The sequence below is a fragment of the Rhincodon typus genome, chromosome 1 (assembly GCF_021869965.1).
Source record: "Rhincodon typus isolate 14 chromosome 1, sRhiTyp1.1, whole genome shotgun sequence".
Classification (NCBI taxonomy): Eukaryota; Metazoa; Chordata; class Chondrichthyes; order Orectolobiformes; family Rhincodontidae; genus Rhincodon; species Rhincodon typus.
In genome coordinates this window covers 127,137,272-127,156,918 of record NC_063332.1, presented here as the reverse complement: position 1 = coordinate 127,156,918, position 19,647 = coordinate 127,137,272, and the positions used below count along the sequence as shown (strand labels likewise).

The following is a 19,647-nucleotide window of genomic DNA, read 5'->3' as shown; positions in this document are numbered from 1 at the left end:
GTCTGAGACTGGTACAGTTAAGAAAAACATTAAGTCAAATAGTCAGGGCAGGCAGGAAAAAAGCAGAAAACGAGGTAGGACTGATAAATTAAACAGCATTTATTTCAATGCAAGATGCCTAACAGGTAAGGCAGATGAACACAGGGCACGGTTGGGACTGTGATATCAAAACAATTAGAGAAACATGACTCAGGGATGGACAGGCCTGGCAGCTTAATGTTCCAGGGTATAGATACTATAGGAAGGAAAGAAAGGGGGGACAAGAGAGGAGGGGAAGTGGTGTTTTTGATTAGGGATAACATTACAGCTGAACATATGGAAGATATTCCTGGGAATACAGCCAGGGAAATTATTTGGGTGGAACTGAGAAATAAGAAAGGCTTAATCAGCTAATTGGGATTGTACTATAGAGCTCACCCCCACCCCGCACCCCACCCCCCACCCCCACCCCCGCCAATAGTCAGCGGGAAATTGAGAAACAAATTTGTAAGGAGATCTCAATTATCTGAAGAATAATAGAATGGTTACTGTATGGGATTTTAACTTTCCAAACATAGACTGGGATTGCCGTAGTGTTAAAGGCTTGGATGGAGAGTAATTTGTTAAGTGTGTACAAGAAAATTTTCTGATTCACTATGTGGATTACCTATGAGAGAAGGTGCAAAACTTGACCTACTCTTGGGAAATAAGGCAGGGCGGATGACTGTAGTGTCATTGGGGGAGCACTTTGCGGTCAGTGACCATAATTCTATTCGTTTTAAAATAATGATGGAAGAGGATAGACTGTTCCTAAAAGTTAAAGTTCTAAATTGGAGAAATGCAATTTTTGACAGTATTAAGCAAGAACTTTCAAAACTTGATTGGGGCAGATGGTCGCAGGTAAAAGGACAGCTGGAAAATGGGAACCTTCAAAAATGAGATAACGAGAGTCGAGAGACAGTATGTTCCTGTCAAGGTGAAGGGCAAGGCTGATAGGTGCAGGGAATGCTGGATGACCAGACAAATTGAGGTTTTTGTTAAGAATAAGAAGGAAGAATATATCAGGCATAGACAGCAGAGGTTGAGTGAATCCCTAGGAGAGTATAAAGGCAGTAGGAGTATACTTAAGAGGGAAATCAAATGATCAGCAGAGCTAAGCGATCCCACAAGCGACAAATCAGATATAAGCTCTGCAGTCCTGCTACATTCAGAAGTGAACGGTGGTGGACAATATACAATTCACTGGAGAAGGAGGCTCCACAAATATCCCCATCCTCAATGATGGAAGAGCCCAGCACATCAGTGTAAAAGATAAGGCTGAAGCACTTGCAGCAATCTTCAGCCAGAAGTGCCCTGTGGATGATCAACCTCAGGCTCCTCCATTGGTCCTCAGTATTGCAGATACCAGTCTTCAGCCAATTCAATTTACTCCACGTGATATCAAGAAACAGTTGGTGATACTGGATACTGAAAAGGCTACGGGCACTAACAACATTCAGGCAATAGTACTGAAGACTTGTGCTCCAGAACTTGCCGCGGCCCTAGCCCTAGGTGCCATCAACAGTGCCATCATGTAGCACCTGCTCAGCAATAACCTGCTTAGTGACGCCCAGTTTGGGTTCCGCCAGGGCCACTCAGGTCCTTATCTCATTACAGCCTTGGTGAGGTGAGAGTGACAGCCCTCGATATCAAGTTCACAACTGATCAAGAATGGTGTCAAGAAGCCCAAGCAAAACTGAGTCAATAGGAATCAGGGGATAAGCCTCTCTGCTGGTTGGAGTCATACCTAACACATAGGAAGATGGTTGTGATTGTTGGAAGTCAGTCATCTCAGCTCCAGGACATCTCTGGCTGGTGTCCTGGGCCCAACCATCTTCAGTTGCTTCATCAATGACCTTTCCTCCATCATAAGGTCAGAAGTGGGGATGTTCACTTATGATTGCACAATGTTCAGCACCATTCGCGAAGTAGTTTGTGTCCACATGCAGCAAGATCTGGACAATATCTAGGCTTGGGCTGACAAGGGGCAAGTAACACACAACTCAAATGCCAGGTAATGATCATCTCCAATACGAGACAATCTAATCATTGCCTCTTGACATTCAATGGTATTACCAGATTGAATGTTCAATATCAGCATCCTACGTATACCATTGACCTGACTAACCATATAAATACTATACCTATACCTAAGCACAGGTAAGAAGCTTATAATCCTTCATAGATTAACTCACTTTCTGACTCCCCAGAGCCTGTCCACCATCTATAAATTAGGAATATGATGGAATACTCACTACTTGCCTGGATGGGTGCAGCTCCAATAACACTCAAGAAGCTTGACACCATCCAAGGCAAAGTAGCCACTTGATTGGCAACACATCCACAAGCATCCACTCCCTCCACCACCGACGCTCATTAGCAGCAGAGTGTACTATCTACAAGATGCACTGCAGAAATTCACCAAAGATCCTCAGACAGCACCTTCCAAAACCACAATCACTACCACTTTGCATGACTGAGCACTGTGACAGCGAGGAAAGAGTCTGGAGTCTGCAGCCTAGTCCAGTTCATGAGCTCTGTGTGTGTCCATGAGCACACAGGTCTCTATAACAGCATGACAATGAACGTTACTAGTACTGCCTGGGGTACACCGTTAAAGGATGGAAGTGTCCTACAAGTGGATTGGAAATGTGCCTTAAGAGTTCTTAGAGGCAGGCACATATCAGATGCCAATGTCTGTGGACATGATGTACATTTGGCTGGTGCCCATGGAGTTGCCCTGAGGTGTTGTTCCCCAGTGTCCAATGTCAATTCACTGGAAGCAAGCAGAGAGCTGAATCCTCCAAATGCTTGCTCTGGTTTCCATGTCGAGTTTTCCTGATGTTGAGCCTGATTGGTGAATTTGTAAAATGGAAGTGTGGAAATGAGACAAGATTATTAAGATATTTAATAAGTATTAATCCCCATCGGTTGGCAATTTGCCACTGCTTAGTCAGAATCTTGCTAGACCACTTGTGGCAAGTATAAAGGATGGAGCGAGATGATCTCGATATGACGATAGGCCTCGCTGGACTCATTGCCTGATTCTATAACACATCTTGCCATGGGCTACATCATTCATACCTCGGTCAGAATCTGCCCAATACCAGCCATTTCACCATCACTGCCTGTACTTGTTTGTGTAATATAATTAAAATGCATTAACCAGTGCTGCATTGTTTCCTTTTTTTGAGCTTATTTAAAGGAATCTAGATATGGTTATCTACAATGATTTTGTGGTTGGCAGTGAACAATTTTTCTACACTCCCTATTTGCCTTTGTATTGAACATTATTATCCGTCCAATGTTACGAGAACACAGTGTCCTCAACTGGTCACCTAGAGTCATACAGCACGGAAATCAATCCTTTCCAACTTGTGCATGCCGACCAAATTTCCCACACTAAACCAGACCTGCTTGGTCCATATCCCTCTAAACGTTTCTATTTAGGTACATGTCCAAATACCTTTCAAAGTTTGTAACTGTACCTGCTTCTATCACATCTGGCAGTTTGTTCAACACATGAGCCACCCTCTGTGTGAAAATGTTGTCCTCAAGGCCCTTTAAATTTTTCCCCTTTCACCTTAAATGTATGCCCTTTAGTTTTAAACTCCCCTACCCTCCTCACCCCTCAACTGCCTACGCTCCAGGGAAACAAGTTCCAACATATCCAGCCTCTCCTAATAACTGAAGCCCTTCAGTCCCGGTAACACCCTTGTAAATCTTTTCTGCACCTTTTCCAACTTAATAACAGACTTCCAATAGCAGGGTGACCCAAACTGTATACAGTACTCCAAAAGTGGCCTCATTAATGTCCTGTACAACCATAACATGATGTCACACTCCCATAGCCAGTGCTCTGACCAATGAAAGCAAATGTGCCAAGTGCCTTCTTCACCACCCTGACTACCTGTGACGCCACTTTCAAGGAACTATGTAACTGAACCCCTCGGTCTCACTGTTCGACAACACTCCCCAAGGCCCTACCATTAAATGTATATGTCCTGCCTTTGTTCATCTTACCAAAATGCAACAGCTAAATTTATCCAAACTGAGACATGTTTAAATAAAATCTGTGACTATACAGCTCCTGAATCATTTCAGTTAACGGACTATTAAACATCAGTGCAGTGCCTAAACTAGGAAGTGGCAATTAAAATATTTAATTCAACATCAAATCAATTATAGAAAGTAAACTATAATCAGGAAAAGAACAATTAGCCTATAAAGGCAACAGAAAGGCAAAGTATTTTTTTTTATTTCCCAAGCTTCAGTTATAATCATAACAAATTAGGTTTCACATTAATAAAAATTATTTTTCAGCACCAGACATGTTGTTTTGCAATAATTGCAATGTCCTGTTGTGACTGGAATGGTTAATCACTAACTTTATATGGTGATCTTAGTTCAGGTATCTCAGGATTTCAGCATCTTTAAACAATTCAATAGTTTTGAATGGGAGGCCAGATGTATTGCTTTCATATTCTTAACATTTTTGATGCGGTAAGGCATCTCAGACAGTAGCTTCCACATTTTCACATTTAACTGCACGTATTGGGGCAGGGGACTTAGCCGTCCATTTCCAAAGTGTTATTCATATCACAAAATCTGGTCCAAAATAAATGTACACTCTTTAGAAGCATAAATCAACACCTGGAATATAACTCTGCTTCTCTTTTTTAAAAATACTGTATTTCATTATATTCTGTCTTCATTTCAGGCTTATAGTTTTTGTAGTTTGCTATTCTTATCAATGGGAAAGTGACAATTTACAAGATAGTGTCTCCTTTAAGATGTTTATCAACACATAAAGAAAACAAATCTGATTTCCCGATCTCTCCATTTCAAGAACTTTGTAACTTTGTCCCTACCGTAGCTCCTGATCTCTGTCTTCGGTGGTCCTTTCAAACCTGAGAATCTCTGCTTCTACTTCGCGGATTCTTTGAATGTATACGTCTTCAAAATATAAGAATACAAATAAAAATCAACCTAGTGGGTGAGTCATTCTGATTGTTTTTAAATATGTAGCTTGCCATTTCAGCTTATGTATTAAATTACCACGGAAACGTTACCTGGCAATTGTTTCTGAATGATAAGATTGGACTGTTCAATGGTCTCAGTCTTATTTTTTGTCATGCTATTTTTATATTGAATGTCACGCAAATCCTTTTCAATTGTCCCAAGTGAGTCATCAACTGTTGTTTGATACTTTTGAAAAAATTCAGCAACTCCACAAGTTGTGGGGCAGAATTCTCCCTAAATTGCCATAGCAGAGAGAAATTGCAGTAATGTTATATTTCCAGCTAGAGAGCCACATTACTAATGATTGCAATGGACTCAGTATTACAAATCGTACTTACAAATCTGGCATCTAAGATACAGCAGGGTGCATCTGATATAAACTGTAATAAAAGAAAAAAACAGAACGTTATCACATGTCCACAACAGTAAGACCAAACATTTGTTAATGCCTACCCGTAAATTCACTTACAGCTTTAGCAGATGAAAATGCAAGTAGCAGAACTTGCAGGAAAGGTAAAATTTTTCCCTTTGCTCCTGACATGGTATGACGGAAGAAAAAGAGGTCCCAACTCACTGTGCAAGATGAATGACTGACTACTGGAGAGCAGCTTTATCTTATTGACTCCCTGAGCTAAGATAAGCGTTCACAATGATTGCCAAAGAGACATAGACCTAGAACACACAGTCAATCAGGTCATAACCTCTGACTCACACATTCTGTTGCAAATAATTAGGCAAGCGGAAGTATGTATCAAAATGGACCACTAAATTTTTATTTCCACTTTGCTTTGTACAGAATTGAAATGCAGTAACATATTCAAGCTGCCAGCTAAATTAGGGTGGTAACAATTTTAGGGCAAAATCCATAACGTTGCTGCGAAAAGAAGTTTAATATTAAGTGATGTTCAGTGGCAGTTCCCAAAGTTGGAAGGCACACTGAACCAAAAAGTGGGAACAGGTGAACAGGTTGAACAACTGAACCTGAATGGGGATCAGAAATGATGGTGACTGAGCTACAGTAACAGCAAAGGGGAATGATGGAACTAGGGAGTGCTGAGGATCAGGAGATGGCTAAACTGGGGAGTGGAGATGATAGAGAGTGGATGATAGAGGCTGACGGGGAGAAGCGGGTGACAAGGAGTGGGGGTGATGGGGAGAATGGGGGCACAGGGAGAAGGGGTGATGGGGAATGGGGGTGATGAGGAGTAAGGAGGAAGGGGAGAGGAGGGCACAGGGTGAGGGGGGACAGGGGAGTGGGGGGAGAGAGGGAGAGAGGGGGCACGGTGAGTGGGGGGGCTGGGGAGGGGGGATGGGGAGTTGGGGGTGATGGGGAGGGGGGATGGGGAGTTGGGGGGATGGGGAGAGGGGGCTTTGGGGAGAGCGGGACAGGAGACAGGAGTGACTGAGAGAGGGGGTGACAGAGAATGGAGATTGGAGGTGATAGGGAGAGGGGTGGATGGAGAGTTGGGATGGATGGGGAGTGGTGGGTAATGGGGAGAGGAGGTGATGGGGTGAGTAGGTGAAGGAGTGTAGCAGAGATGGCCAATAGTAGGGGTGCGGAATGTTAGGAATGGGGAGAGACGGTGATGGGAACCAAGGGGCACAAGGAGTGGTAGCGATGGACAGCAATTGTGATGGAGACTGGCCATTAATTGCATGGTGGTCTAAATAAACATTATAACGAGATGTAAATTCAAAGCTTTTCGATGCTGACTGGTTGGATCATGGAGATACAGCAAGCACTGTTCACTGTCAATCTCAGTCAGCTGATGAAACTCAGTCCAAGCCTATAGACAAACCTTGACACATTTCTTCTGCTTGTACAGAATAGGGTCCCATGTGTAAATATGTGCAGTTTTTAGCATAAACACAACACAAGACTGACTGATTAATTTAAATTTGTTTCCAGTGCAATCATTATCGCAGTCAGGTCTTTTTTTCAGTAAATTCTGTCAAAAAGCACAATCACATCTAATTCGGAAACAGGTTGAGCATAATTGGCAGGCTGCTTCCTACTAACAGTCCAAGGAATGTGTTGTTTGATTCGGTCTGCCAGTCACTAGGATGTATAGCCTACATACCTGCAATACATCAACACTGAAACTCAAATACTACATTATTCATTTGTAATGCAGGCAGAACAACTTTTTTGACTTGACGACAGCATCATGATGCTGTTGAATATCGTTGTAGGTTTCCTGCAATGCAACAGTGTGAGGCGGTGAATTTTGCCTGTTGCTCAAATTTCTGTGATACCTTTCCCTCTCAGGATAGCTTGAGGTAGGCAGGGTACTTTTCTGGGCCAAAATTGAAGGCCATCAGACACTTTATGAGTTAATGCAATATACAGTAAGTAAGGATTTGATCACAGTCACCACTATTATATGGGACACTTTTGTTAGCCCTAACTTCAACATCAATCTCACAGAATGAGCATATGGCTAGGGCCCTGTTCACGAAGTTATCAAAAAAGGTTGATCTTGCAATGCCTGGAACAGTAGGCATCAAAACACGTGTTGACAAGTGAACGTAGCCTTGCAGGAGATGGGAACAGAGAACCCGCTGGTAGATTTCACAACTAATATGTTAAGTAATGGGAGCTTATTTGATCAGTCCACTTCAACAGGAAATCTGAGCACAGGATGGAATTTATTAAGGTGTGTGAAGAATTTCTGTGATGCAGACATAGATTCAAATATCACAAACATGTCATCCACATAACAGAAATGTGCAAGGAGTAGGAGTTTAATGGCCATTCCATTGAAGATGTGTTTTCATGACGATGTCAGAAAGAGCTGGGCTTAGAGGGAATCCTGTAGCAATGCCATCTATTTGAGCATTTGAAACTGAATTCAACTGCACGAGCTGCTAAATTCATGAATTCAATGAAACTAGACTGCACCCTATCTGTGTTGAGGAAGTGGTGGATACAGGTACAGTTACAATGTTTAGAAGACATTTAGATAAGTACATGAATAAGAAAAGTTTGGATGGAGTTCTGAGGAAATGTCACCGGACTCGAAACGTTAATTCCGATTTTTTCTTCATAGATGCTGCCAGACCTGCTGAGCTTTTCCAGCAACTTTTGTTTTTGGACCCTATCACGGTCTGAGCATAGGCCTTGTTATTCTGTCCCTTTAGTCTCAGATGGAGGATTCTCATCCATCCTTCATTTCAAGATAGCGGTGGAGTGCAGTGCAGTGTATGGGCTCCTGCCCAGAGCTCATCTGCTGTGTCCGCTTTTACTTCCTTCACAGCTTTCTTTGTCCTACTTCAATCTACTTACCTTCTGCAGAGAGAGCAGTGGCTTCTAGGTGTCCCGTGCACCTGAGGCAAGGTTCTTCCAGCTGGTGGCAGTCGAGGGAGTTGACTTTACTGCAGTGGTGATCGAGCCCAGCATGGGGGTAGAGGGGAGAAGATTGAGCCCAGTGTAGGGGGGGAGATTGGGGCCAGGCGTAGGGGGGGGGTTGAGCCCAGCATTGGTGGGGGCGATGGGTGGCAGGGAGGGAGCACGGGGGAAAGGAGCCTAAGGTCTCCAGCATCTGTGACCGTGTGAAGCGTGGAGAATGAGCCCTTGCGGGGAGTGTGAGCCCAACATGGCTAAGTACTTATGAAGGGACTGTCATGTTGAACTTTCAACTTTACTTCTTTTTACTTTATACTTAGAAGGCCTTTAATGTTGAATTTTTAACTTTATTTCCGTATTTTTCTACTTTGTGCATACGTTTTTGTACCTAGGTATCTTTGTACCTAAGATGGGGCTGGGAACTGCAACATTGTACACTTTTCACAGTACTCCTGTATCCCGTACTTGAGTACACATGACAATAAAATCTAATTCTAATTCTTCTAATTCATTTAGAGTCATAGTCATAGAATCATGCAGCACAGAAACAGACCCTTTGGTCCAACCAGTCCCACCTGTCTTCACTTGGCCCATATCCCTCCAAACATTTCTTTTTATGAACTCATCTAAATGTCTTTTAAACATTGTAACTGTACCTGCATCCACTACTTTCTCAGGAAGTTCATTCCACGCACAAACCACTCTCTGTGTAAAAAAAATTGTCCCTCATATCTTTTTTAAGTCTTTGTCCTCTCACTTTTAAAAATATGCCCTCTAGTCTTGAAATTCCCCTCCCCATGGAAAAAGCATCTGCCGTTCACCTTATCTATGCCCCTCATGATTTTATAAACCTCTCTAAGGTCACCTCTCAACCTCCTATGCTCCAGTGAAGAAAGTCCCAGTCTCTTCTTCTAACTCAAACCTTCCATTCCCGGCAACATCCTGTTAAATCTCATCTGGACCCTCTCCAGCTTAATAATATCCTTCAGGATTTTTTAAAATTTGTTTTTATATCATATTATTTTTAGTTTTACATTATTTGTGCTCTCACTTCCTGCAGATTCACCAGAGCAACATGGGTTGCCAGAAGAGAAAGACGATTGTGAAAAACAGGGTGATATCCAAGAAACACACCCAATGAGGTTGTGCTATGTTGTTGTGTCACAGCAGAATGCTGTCACTGTAGATTTGGGCACATCAGTACTTCCATCTGAGCAGCAACCCCAGCTGCCCCATTCTATTCTCTCATTCACTTTCCTGCAGCTGCTAATCTTACCAAACATAACCATGCCTGCAATACTGACCCTTTTAACACTGCCAGTAGATTAGCTCTTACAATTGAAAGTTACAGCTTAAATTCCAAAGTTCCCAGCCTTAAGCAAGATTGAAACAACCAGTTAGAGCTTAATTAATCAAAGAAGCAGCTCATGCCAGTTCCTCTGTAAGTGGGACAGCTAGACCTTTTGTATTAGGAGCATATAAATGCAACTAGCTAACCCTGTACTCAAGATCAGAGGGACCTTGATGTACGAGTCGACAAATTTCTGAAGACAGTAAAGCAGGTAAATAATGCATTTGGGATGTTTGCCTTTAATGAATGATGCACAGGGTACATAAGGTTGATCCAAACAGTATAAATTGCTGGGTAGGTACAACTGGGATCCTGTGTGCATCTTGGTCACCATATTGTAGGAAGGATGTGAATGAATCAGAGAGGGTGCAGGGAAGATTTACCAGGATGCTGCGTGGGGTCTCAGCAAGACAGAAGATTAGATAAGCTGGGGTTATTTTCTTTGGAGCAGTGAAGTCTGAGTGGGGTCCTGACAGATTTGTATAAGATTATAAGGGACATGGACAGAGTGGATAGGAAGATATTTTTTCCATTGATAGAGGGGTCAATAACCAGGGGCATAGATTTAAGGTAAAAGAATGTCAAGAGGGGAGATAAGGAGAATGGTTTTTACTCGTAGAGTGGTGGGAGATTTGAACTCCATGTCTGAAAGGGCAGTTGAGCTTGTAATATTAAAGAAATATTTAGATATTCACTTGCATTGCCATAGCCTCCAGGGAAATGGGCCAAACGTTAGAAATGGGCTTGGTGTGGTCAGATCGTTAACTAGACCAAACATGATAGCCTCCTTCAGTGCTGCAAATGTCCATGAGCCTATTTGCCTTTACCAGGTAATTGTGAATTACAAAATTGTTGAAAATGACCAATTTTGTCACAGTGAAACCATGGTGTGCCACCAGATGGGCATTCTCATCATCTGCAATGCCATGGTTCGTCAAGTTGTCAGTCCTTCAAAATGGTGCTTTCTGCCTTTTCCTAACTTTGACAGGCTCCTTATTTTTTTGGTTGGTGCTAGCCAACTGACAGGCTCAGGCTAGAGCCTTAAAGACATCCCAAATCTTATCTCAGTTGCACACTCATCTTCTCTCAGTCTGCCTCATATTCGGGACTGCCTGCTCTGATGTTACGTTTCTCTAGATTGCAAAACAATCAGAGAGTTTTGTCATTGAGGTTCCCATTTTCAAAGTGCTATAACTGTATGAACTGGCCAATCTATTTAAAACAAAATGAAGAGGTTTGCCACTTTCAAAGTGCTATAACTGTATGAACTGGCCAATCTATTTAAAACAAAATGAAGAGGTTTGCCACTTCCCCTGGCTTCTAGGATTGCTGATTGGCCCAGGCATGTTCAATAATGAGGTTCTTCTTGGGTCTAAAATGGGTGTCGATTGATGACCAGACAGATTGAAAATCTGCTGAGATTTCATCAACACCTTATGTGGTAAGGATTTAATCAGAAATGGTGTCACTGTATCTCAGAAAGTATTGACCTGGAGCAGGTTGCTGCTTCGAGTGGTGATGATGGATTTCTTTAACGAGATGGATTAGAGAAGTAGTGGCTGTCTCCCGTGCTAAAATGAAGGTTCAGAGGATAGTTGATCAAAGTGTTAAAAAAAAAAATTCACAAAGGATCTGGACATAGTTGATAACAAGAAACAGTCCCTGTTTGGAGAAGCATATTTATACATAATGTACTAGCTGGCTTGCCATAGTCATGTGACTGCTGTATCCGCTGTAGCTTGCTTTCACTTTATTGTTGGCAGCCTATACTTAACATCAGGAGTGGGATGCTGAGACTGAGAATTTTTTGAGCTCTAAGGGAGCCAGCTACTGTTAAAGAAAAAGGTTAAGAATGCATTCTGCAACCTTGACGTGCTGGTTGAGTCAGATTGACTGTAAAGTTTCTATTTTTTGCTGCTGTGAAAATGAAAGGTGATATGAAAAAGCACTGGATTTTCTTCCACTTTCAGTGGTAGTACTATGAAATAGTTCCAGATAAATAAAAAGACTGAATAAACAACAGTAACAACCATGTAATTAGTGCTATAGAAAGAGTGCTACAAGCTGTACTGTAACCTAAACCTCACTGAGGAGTAAAGAACACAGACAGGAAAGATTTTGAAGGCATTGAAGACATACTTGGACCAACATATTGATAAAAATAGAAAGGATGTGTAATATTGGGAAAGCAGTGCCCCAACTGCAAGAAACTGAATCACATTGCTTGCAAGTGTTTAGCTAAGAAGACATAAAGCAACTCGAAAATGTGGCTGCTGGAGTCAATGATTCTGATGAATCATTCTCCACTGAGCAATATGTTGGCATCATTGGGTCCAAAGTAAATAATAATATGATAAATGTATTGTGACTGTACACATGTGAGGTGCCAGGTGGACACTGGTGTTTTGTGAAACACCATGTGTTTACAGTCCTGTGTAAAGTGGCTCAAGGTTGTGAATGCAAAATGAAGACCTTAAAGCTAAGGTTCATGATAAAACAAATTTATCCCAAGAGGACCAATGAAGCTGACTGCCTAATGCAATGGGAACATCAAAGACTTGCAGTTTGAGATAGCAGCCGTTAAGTAAAATCAGTTGAAGCAAACCTAAAACATGAACTAGTAACGTTAAACATGCCAAAAGAGATTTGCTGCATTTCACATCCCATTGTCAGCTCAAAAGGTCTTTAGAGTTTACAAAGATGTTACAACTCGCTTTGAATGACTTCCTGGTGAATATCAACTCAAAGTGAATGAGATTGTGAGATTACCTCAGCAATCTGACAGCTGACAGCTGTAATCGAGACTCTAGGAGCTCTTTACAACGTTACAACAAATATGGATGTAAGCATGTACTATGGCCACAGTGAAATATTGAACAGTTAGAAGCTTTAACTGATTGAATGAGATGAAAGGAATGTTGATATTTCCATTTCTTTCCAGTGTAGTGCTGGTCAAAAATGGGGAAGCAGGGAAGGCGATGGCCTAGTGGTATTATTGTTGCACTGTTAATCCAGAGACCCAGCTAATGTGCTGGGGAGCTGGGTTTGAATCCTGCTATGGGAATCCGATTTTTTTAAAAGTCTATTGATGACCATAAATCCATTGTCAATTGTTTTAAGAACCACCTGGCTGACTAATGTCCTTCAGGGAAGGAAACTGTCAGCCTGACTTGATCTGGCCTACATGTGACTCCAGATGCACAGTAATGTGGTTGACTCTTAACTGCCCTCTGAGATGGGCAATAAATGCTGGCCTAGTCAATGATTCTCACACCCCATGAATGAATAAAAAATAAGGTTTACATTGGTGTACCTAAAGTGTTTAACATCTAATTTTCTTACACCGTAGCCTCGGCAGCCATAGCTGATCTGCTGGAGATTTACTGACTGTATCTCTGCTTTACCTCTCATGGCTTAGGCAGGTGTCCCCCTGTGTCCAGTAACCTAGAGATTTCCAGCCTGCTGGGTGTTGGGGGCGGGGCAGTCTCCTGTAAATCCTCAGCGGGAGCAGGCGGAATAGTTTGGGGCCCTGATATGTATAAGGGATCTCAGGAGTATCCAAAGAAGGCTGGCATTCCTCATCCCTGAGATTGAGAGGATGGAGCGCTGGAGAGGGGGCAAAGTCCATCAGCATCCTCTCACCCAGCCATGGCACCAAGACAAAGTCTGTGCAGAATTGTCTGGCTTCACTCCACTTCGGCATCTCTGCCGGATGTTCTACTGCTTCCCCTCAATGGTCATCATCAGCTCACAAATCCAGAGGCTTGTCATCTGTGCTGAGCTTAGCACAGACCTGTTTCCCAACTGTGCTCTGAGTGTCAAAGACCTCCTCCTCTAGCTGAAGGCCCATGGCATTACTGAACTCCCCAGCATGTGATCCCTGAGTCTACACTAACACATCAGCAACGAAGAGAACAGAATGTGTGCTGCTGCAGGGTGTGGTGGAATGCCTTGATGTTGCTGCAGAAAGATGACACAATTTTTGATGCTTTTCACCTTGCACTCATCAGGTCAATTCATAAGAAATATTAAAGGAAAACCAATATATATGCTGTATGAGAGGAAAGTGGTGATTGGTCATCAAGCAGACTCTGATTGTTCAAGGCATTTCTATGGATAGTGCACCCATTAATGATGAGTGACAGTTAACTGCCAAGCTTTGTTTAAATTTTAAACCAGGCAGAATGATCCAGAGATAGTAGGAGCTGCAGATGCTGGAGAATCTGAGATAACAAGGTGTAGAGCTGGATGAACACAGCAGGCCAAGCAGCATCAGAGGAGCAGGAAAGCTGACATTTCGGGTCTAGACCCTTCTTCAGAAATGGGGGAGGGGAAGGGTGTTCTGAAATAAATAGGGAGAGAGGGGGAGGCGGATACAAGATGGATAGTGGAGAAGATAGGTGGAGAGGAGACAGACAGGTCAAAGAGGCGGGGTTGGAGCCAGTAAAGGTGAGTGCAGGTGGGGAGTTAGGGAGGAGATAGGTCAGTCCAGGGAGGACGGACAGGTCAAGGGGGCAGGATGAGGTTAGTAGGTAGGAGATGGGGGTGGGGCTTGAGTTGGGAGGAGAGGATAAGTGGGAGGAAGGACAGGTTAGGGAGGCGGGGACAAGCTGGGCTGGTTTTGGGATGCATTAGGGGGAGGGGAGATTTTGAAGCTTGTGAAGTCCACATTGATAACATTGGGCTGCAGGGTTCCCAAGCAAAATATGAGGTGCTGTTCCTGCAACCTTCGGGTGGCATCGTTGTGGCACTGCAGGAGGTCCAGGATGGACATGTCGTCTGAGGAATGGGAAGGGGAGTTGAAATGGTTCGCGACTGGGAGGTGCAGTTGTTTAGTGCGAACCAAGTGTAGGTGTTCCGCAAAGCAGTCCGCAAGCCTCCGCTTGGTTTCCCCGATGTAGAGGAGGCCACAACGGGAACAGCGGATACAGTATACCACATTAGCAGATGTGCAGGTGAACATCTGCTTGATGTGGAAAGTCTTCTTGGGGCCTGGGATGGGGTGAGGGGGGAGGTGTAGGGGCAGGTGTAGCACTTCCTGCAGTTGCAGGGCAAAGTGCCGGGTGTGGTGGGGCTGGAGGGGAGTGTGGAACGGACAAGGGAATCACGGAGAGAGTGGTCCCTCCGGGAAGCAGATAAGGGTGGGGAGGGAAAAATGTCTTTGGTGGTGGAGTCGGATTGCAGATGGCGGAAGTGTCGGAGGATGATGCGTTGGATCCGGAGGTTGGTGGGGTGGTACGTGAGGACGAGGGGGATTCTGTTTTGGTTGTTATTGCGGGGAGGGGGTGTGAGGGATGAATTGCGGGAAATGCGGGAGACACGGTCGAGGGCGTTCTCGACCACTGAAGGGGGGATGTTGCGGTCATTGAAAAACGAGGACATCTGAGATGTTCAGGAGTGGAATGCCTCATCCTGGGAGCAGATGCGGCGGAGGCGAAGGAATTGGGAATAGGGGATGGCATTTTTGCAGGAAGGTGGGTGGGAGGAGGTGTATTCTAGGTAGCTGTGGGAGTCGGTGGGCTTGAAATGGATATTGGTTTCCAGGTGGTTGCCCGAGATGGAAACAGAGAGGTCCAGGAAGGAAAGAGAGGTATCGGAGATGGTCCAGGTGAACTTAAGGTTGGGGTGGAAGGTGTTGGTGAAGTGGATGAACTGTTCGAGCTCCTCATGGGAGCACGAGGCGGCGCCGATACAGTCATCAATGTAATGGAGGAAGAGGTGGTGTTTAGGGCCAGTGTGGGTACGGAAGAGGGATTGTTCCACGTAACCTACAAAGAGGCAGGCATAGCTTGGGCCCATGCGGGTACCCATGGCCACCCCCTTTGTCTGTAGGAAGTGGGAGGAATTGAAAGAGAAGTTGTTGAGGGTGAGGACGAGTTCGGCTAAGCGGATGAGGGTATCAGTGGAGGGGGACCAGTCGGGCCTGCGGGACAGGAAGAAGCGGAGGGCCTTTAGGCCATCTGCATGGGGAATGCAGGTGTCTAGGGACTGGACGTCCATGGTAAAGATGAGGTGTTGGGGACCGGGGAATTGGAAGTTTTGGAGGAGGTGGAGGGCGTGGGTGGTGTCATGGACATAGGTAGGGAGTTCCTGGACCAAGGGGGAGAAAATGGAGTCGAGATAGGTGGATATAAGTTCAGTGGGGCAGGAGCAGGCAGAGACAATGGGTCGACCAGGGCAGTCAGGTTTGTGGATTTTGGGAAGGAGATAGAAGCGGGCGGTGTGGGGTTAGGGAACGATGAGGTTGGAGGCTGTGGGTGGGAGGTCACCTGAGGTGATGAGGTTGTGGATGGTTTGGGAGATGATGGTTTGGTGGTTGGGGGTGGGGTCATGATCAAGGGGGCGGTAGGAGGAGGTGTCGGAGAGCTGGCGCCTGGCCTCGGCGATGTAGAGGTCAGTGTGTCATACTACAACGCCTCCCTTGTCTGCGGGTTTTATGGTGAGGTTGGAGCGGAGGGAGTGGAGGGCTGCACATTCCGTGGGGGAGAGGTTGGAGTGGGTGAGAGGAGTGGAGAGGTTGAGGCGATTGATGTCATGACGGCAGTTGGAGAAGAAGAGGTCGAGGGAGGGTAGGAGACCTTGGGGTGGTGTCCAGGAGGAGGGGGTGTGTTGGAGGTGGGAGAAGGGGCCAGTAGAGGGAGGGTTAGGCTCACGATTAAAGGAGTAAGTGCGGAGGCGGAGGCGACGGAAAAACTGTTCAACGTCCAAGCGTGAGCAGTATTTGTTGATGTTTAGGTGGAGGGGGACAAAGGTGAGCCCTTTACTGAGGACTGACCGTTCGTCCTCAGTAAGGGGGAGGTCTGGGGGAATGGTGAAGACTCGGCAGGGCTGGGTGCTATTGTCTCCTCTGATCCATATTAGTTAAGGCCTGAGAAATGAACCAGTCACCTGTTTCGTTGAGTTGGAAAAGATGCAGTTTGTGTACATGACAACAAAATAGGTGACAGCCAATCTCTGATTCAGCATTTATCTTGTTTTTTTCAGCAATACTCAAGTTCTGTACTACAAAACGACGACAGACAAGCCTTCGGTGAGGAGCAATGTGATGTGCATCTTCTCCTGGTTGAGAAGAAAGGTCAATGATCTGTGGCCTGTGAGCTGCTTAGTGTTTAGTTCCTTTTCAGATTAAGGAAGAACCATGTCAGAGTGAGAGAGACGATAGCACCATGTTGTAATTAGTACAATAAGGCAGGTACAATGAGGTGGCAGACAATAATTGCACATGAGGCATGTCACAATTGGTAACTAATCTTGTGCATGATGGCTCTGTGCATCAGCAAGCTTACAATGCTAACTCGCACTCATATGGGCATGAAACATTGAGTGGACAGTGGCACTCATCCTAGCAGTATGCAAGAGACCATCATCCTCTTAAGGCATTGTATCCAATCTCATCTCCAGTTGGCATGGGCACTGACCACTAGACACTCCTCATTCCAGGCTGTTTGAACATATAAGAATATAAGAAATAAGATCAGGAGTGGGAAATCTGGCCCCTCAAGCCTGCTTTACAGTTCAATAAGATGATGGCTGATCTTTTCATGGTCTCAGTCCCGCTTACCAGCTCACTGACCATAACTCTTAATTCCTTTGCTATCAAAAAATTATCTATCTTTGCCTTAAAAACATTCAACAAGGTAGTCTTAAATGCTTCCATAGGGAATTCCATAGATTCACCACCCTTTGGGTGAGGAAGTTCCTCCTCAACTCAGTCCTAAATGTGTTCCCCCTAATTTTGAGGCTGTGCCCCCTGGTTCTAATTTCACCCCACAGTGGAAACAACCTCCTTGCTTCTATCTTATCTATTCCTTCATAATTTTATATGTTTCAATAAGATTCTCCCTCATTCTTCCAAATTCCAATAAGTATAGTCCCAGACTATTCAATTTCTCCTCATAAACCAGCCCTCTCAACTCTGGAATCAACCTAGTGAACCTCCTATACACCCCCTCAGTGCCAGTACCCCCCTTCTCAAGTTTGGTTGCCCTTTGTTTCCTCTTGTTGCCATTCCTTGCAAACAGTATATGCCATCTCTCCAAGTCAACCTGCAGGAGAACCTTTAGGTTCATTTGAACTTGGCAGGTCTCCAAAATCTCCAGGGGTGGTGATTAACCAAATTCCACTGACAGTCCTGGGTTGCAGAGAATGAAGGGCTGTGTGAGTGACTTTCAAATACGATGACCAGAATTTGAAGCCTGGAAGATCCTGGTGGACTTTAGTACTTCCTATCCATGCCTGCCACTAAAATTTGGCATTTACGCAGGCTTGGAATATGTATTGAGCCTAAAAGAACATAATTGTGCAGGAGAAGCCATCCGGCACCTTAGTGGAATTCCCTCTTACTTTCTATAACCTCCACACTGAGGCTCAGCAAAGAAATCTCTGTGCTATATTTCGGTAATACTGTTTGAAATATTCAATATAGCTTTAAGTTGTTTTACATGCTGTTCTGTAGAAATTTACTGCTTTCAAGTCTTTTAAACCCGTTCCATTGCAATACAGAATTTCTGTATTTCTTCTTGGTTTTCCAGGGATTCTGGCCTTGTTTAATGATCCAAGTGATCTCTGATAAAGTTTCTGGTCAGTCCTAATTTTTTCTTTTGACTCAGTGTTTGTATCTCTTTGTGCATTTGTGAGGGTCCTTGGAACATTGTTTTTTACTAAAGACATGAGTAAATAAGAGCTGTAGTTGTGGTTTCAGCTTTGTAAAGAAGCACCAATGAGGGAACGAATGGAAGTTTCCATGATAATAAACATTAAAGAAAATGTAAACCTGGAGCACCATTTCAATTAAAACATAACAGTACAGCAAATACCACTGTTCTGAAGAAGGGCCACTCCACCCAAAATGTTCACTCTGATTTGTCTCCACAGATGCTGTCAGACCTGCTGAGCTTTTGCAGCAATTTCTGTTTTGTTTCTGATTTACAGCATCCATTGTTCTTTTGGGTTTTTATTTTAGCAAATACCACAAGCTCATGTCAGAAGGTTACTCTGTTTCTTCATCTGCTTCCACCTTTTGTATCATGTCCCACTGTTTCTGCCCCTTCTGTTTTTGCCCTTTCTGATTCTCCCCAATTGTTTCTGACCCTCTGTTTCTGCCCCCTCTGTTTCTCACCCTCAGTATCTGACCCCTTGTTTCCACTACCACAGAAAGCAGTCGAGGCCAAAACATTGAGGGTTTCTCAGAAGGAGTTGCACATAGCACTTGAGGCTAAAGGGATCAAAGCATATGGGGGAAACGCAGGAACAGGCTATAATCAACCGTAATCATAATGAATGGTGAAATATTCCTAAAGGGCCGAATGGCCTACTCCCGCTCCTGTCTTTTATGTTTCTACAATGAACAGAAATGGATGGTAGAGTTGATGTGCGATCTGTAAATTCTTTATCGATGAATTTACTAATTTCACTAATAGCCTTCTAGCTGTCTCCATTTTAGGGATGATTTGAAATCGTTTTGGAGTAATTTAGATGCAGAATATGTTTGTGATGATGATGTACATGATGAGATGCTACTCTGACATCAACGGAGCAAAGAGAAAGACATGGTGAAAACTCAAAGAGGAACAGAGGAGATGCACTGTACTGGAAAACGATATTCAGTAGAATGTATGATGTGAAGGTGCTGATGTTGGATTAGGGTGGTCAAAGTCAGAAGTCACACGACATAAGGTTTTAGTCCAACAGGTTTATTTGAAATCACAAGCTTTCAGAGTGCTGTTCCTTCATCAGGTGAACAAGTCTTTGTGATGGGTGAAGGTCCAAGTACAGTATCTGCAAAATCAGAAAATCTTTGCTGATAATCCAACTGATTTCTGTCCATTTATCACGCAAACAGAAAAAAGAAGGGCTTAAAAGTAATTTGTTTCAGAGATAGTAGGAACTACAGATGCTGGAGAATCTGAGA

General features: G+C 44.0%; 1 protein-coding gene across 2 annotated transcripts in view; it reads right to left on the bottom strand.

Annotated features, from left to right (window-relative positions):
• fgg (fibrinogen gamma chain) overlaps positions 1 to 19,647 on the bottom strand; it is a 66,945-nt gene that overhangs the window by 9,163 nt on the left and 38,135 nt on the right. The window contains exons 1-4 of one of the 2 annotated variants that reach the window (XM_048595821.1): positions 5,510 to 5,645; positions 5,379 to 5,420; positions 5,091 to 5,274; positions 4,890 to 4,974 (exon numbers count right to left, since the gene is read on the bottom strand). In XM_048595821.1, the coding sequence (XP_048451778.1) occupies positions 4,890 to 4,974; positions 5,091 to 5,274; positions 5,379 to 5,420; positions 5,510 to 5,581 (383 nt within the window). In that variant the 5' untranslated portion in view covers positions 5,582 to 5,645. Of the gene's footprint in view, positions 1 to 4,889; positions 4,975 to 5,090; positions 5,275 to 5,378; positions 5,421 to 5,509; positions 5,646 to 19,647 lie in introns of those variants that run through there. The other variant, XM_048595816.1, reaches the window with a different exon arrangement.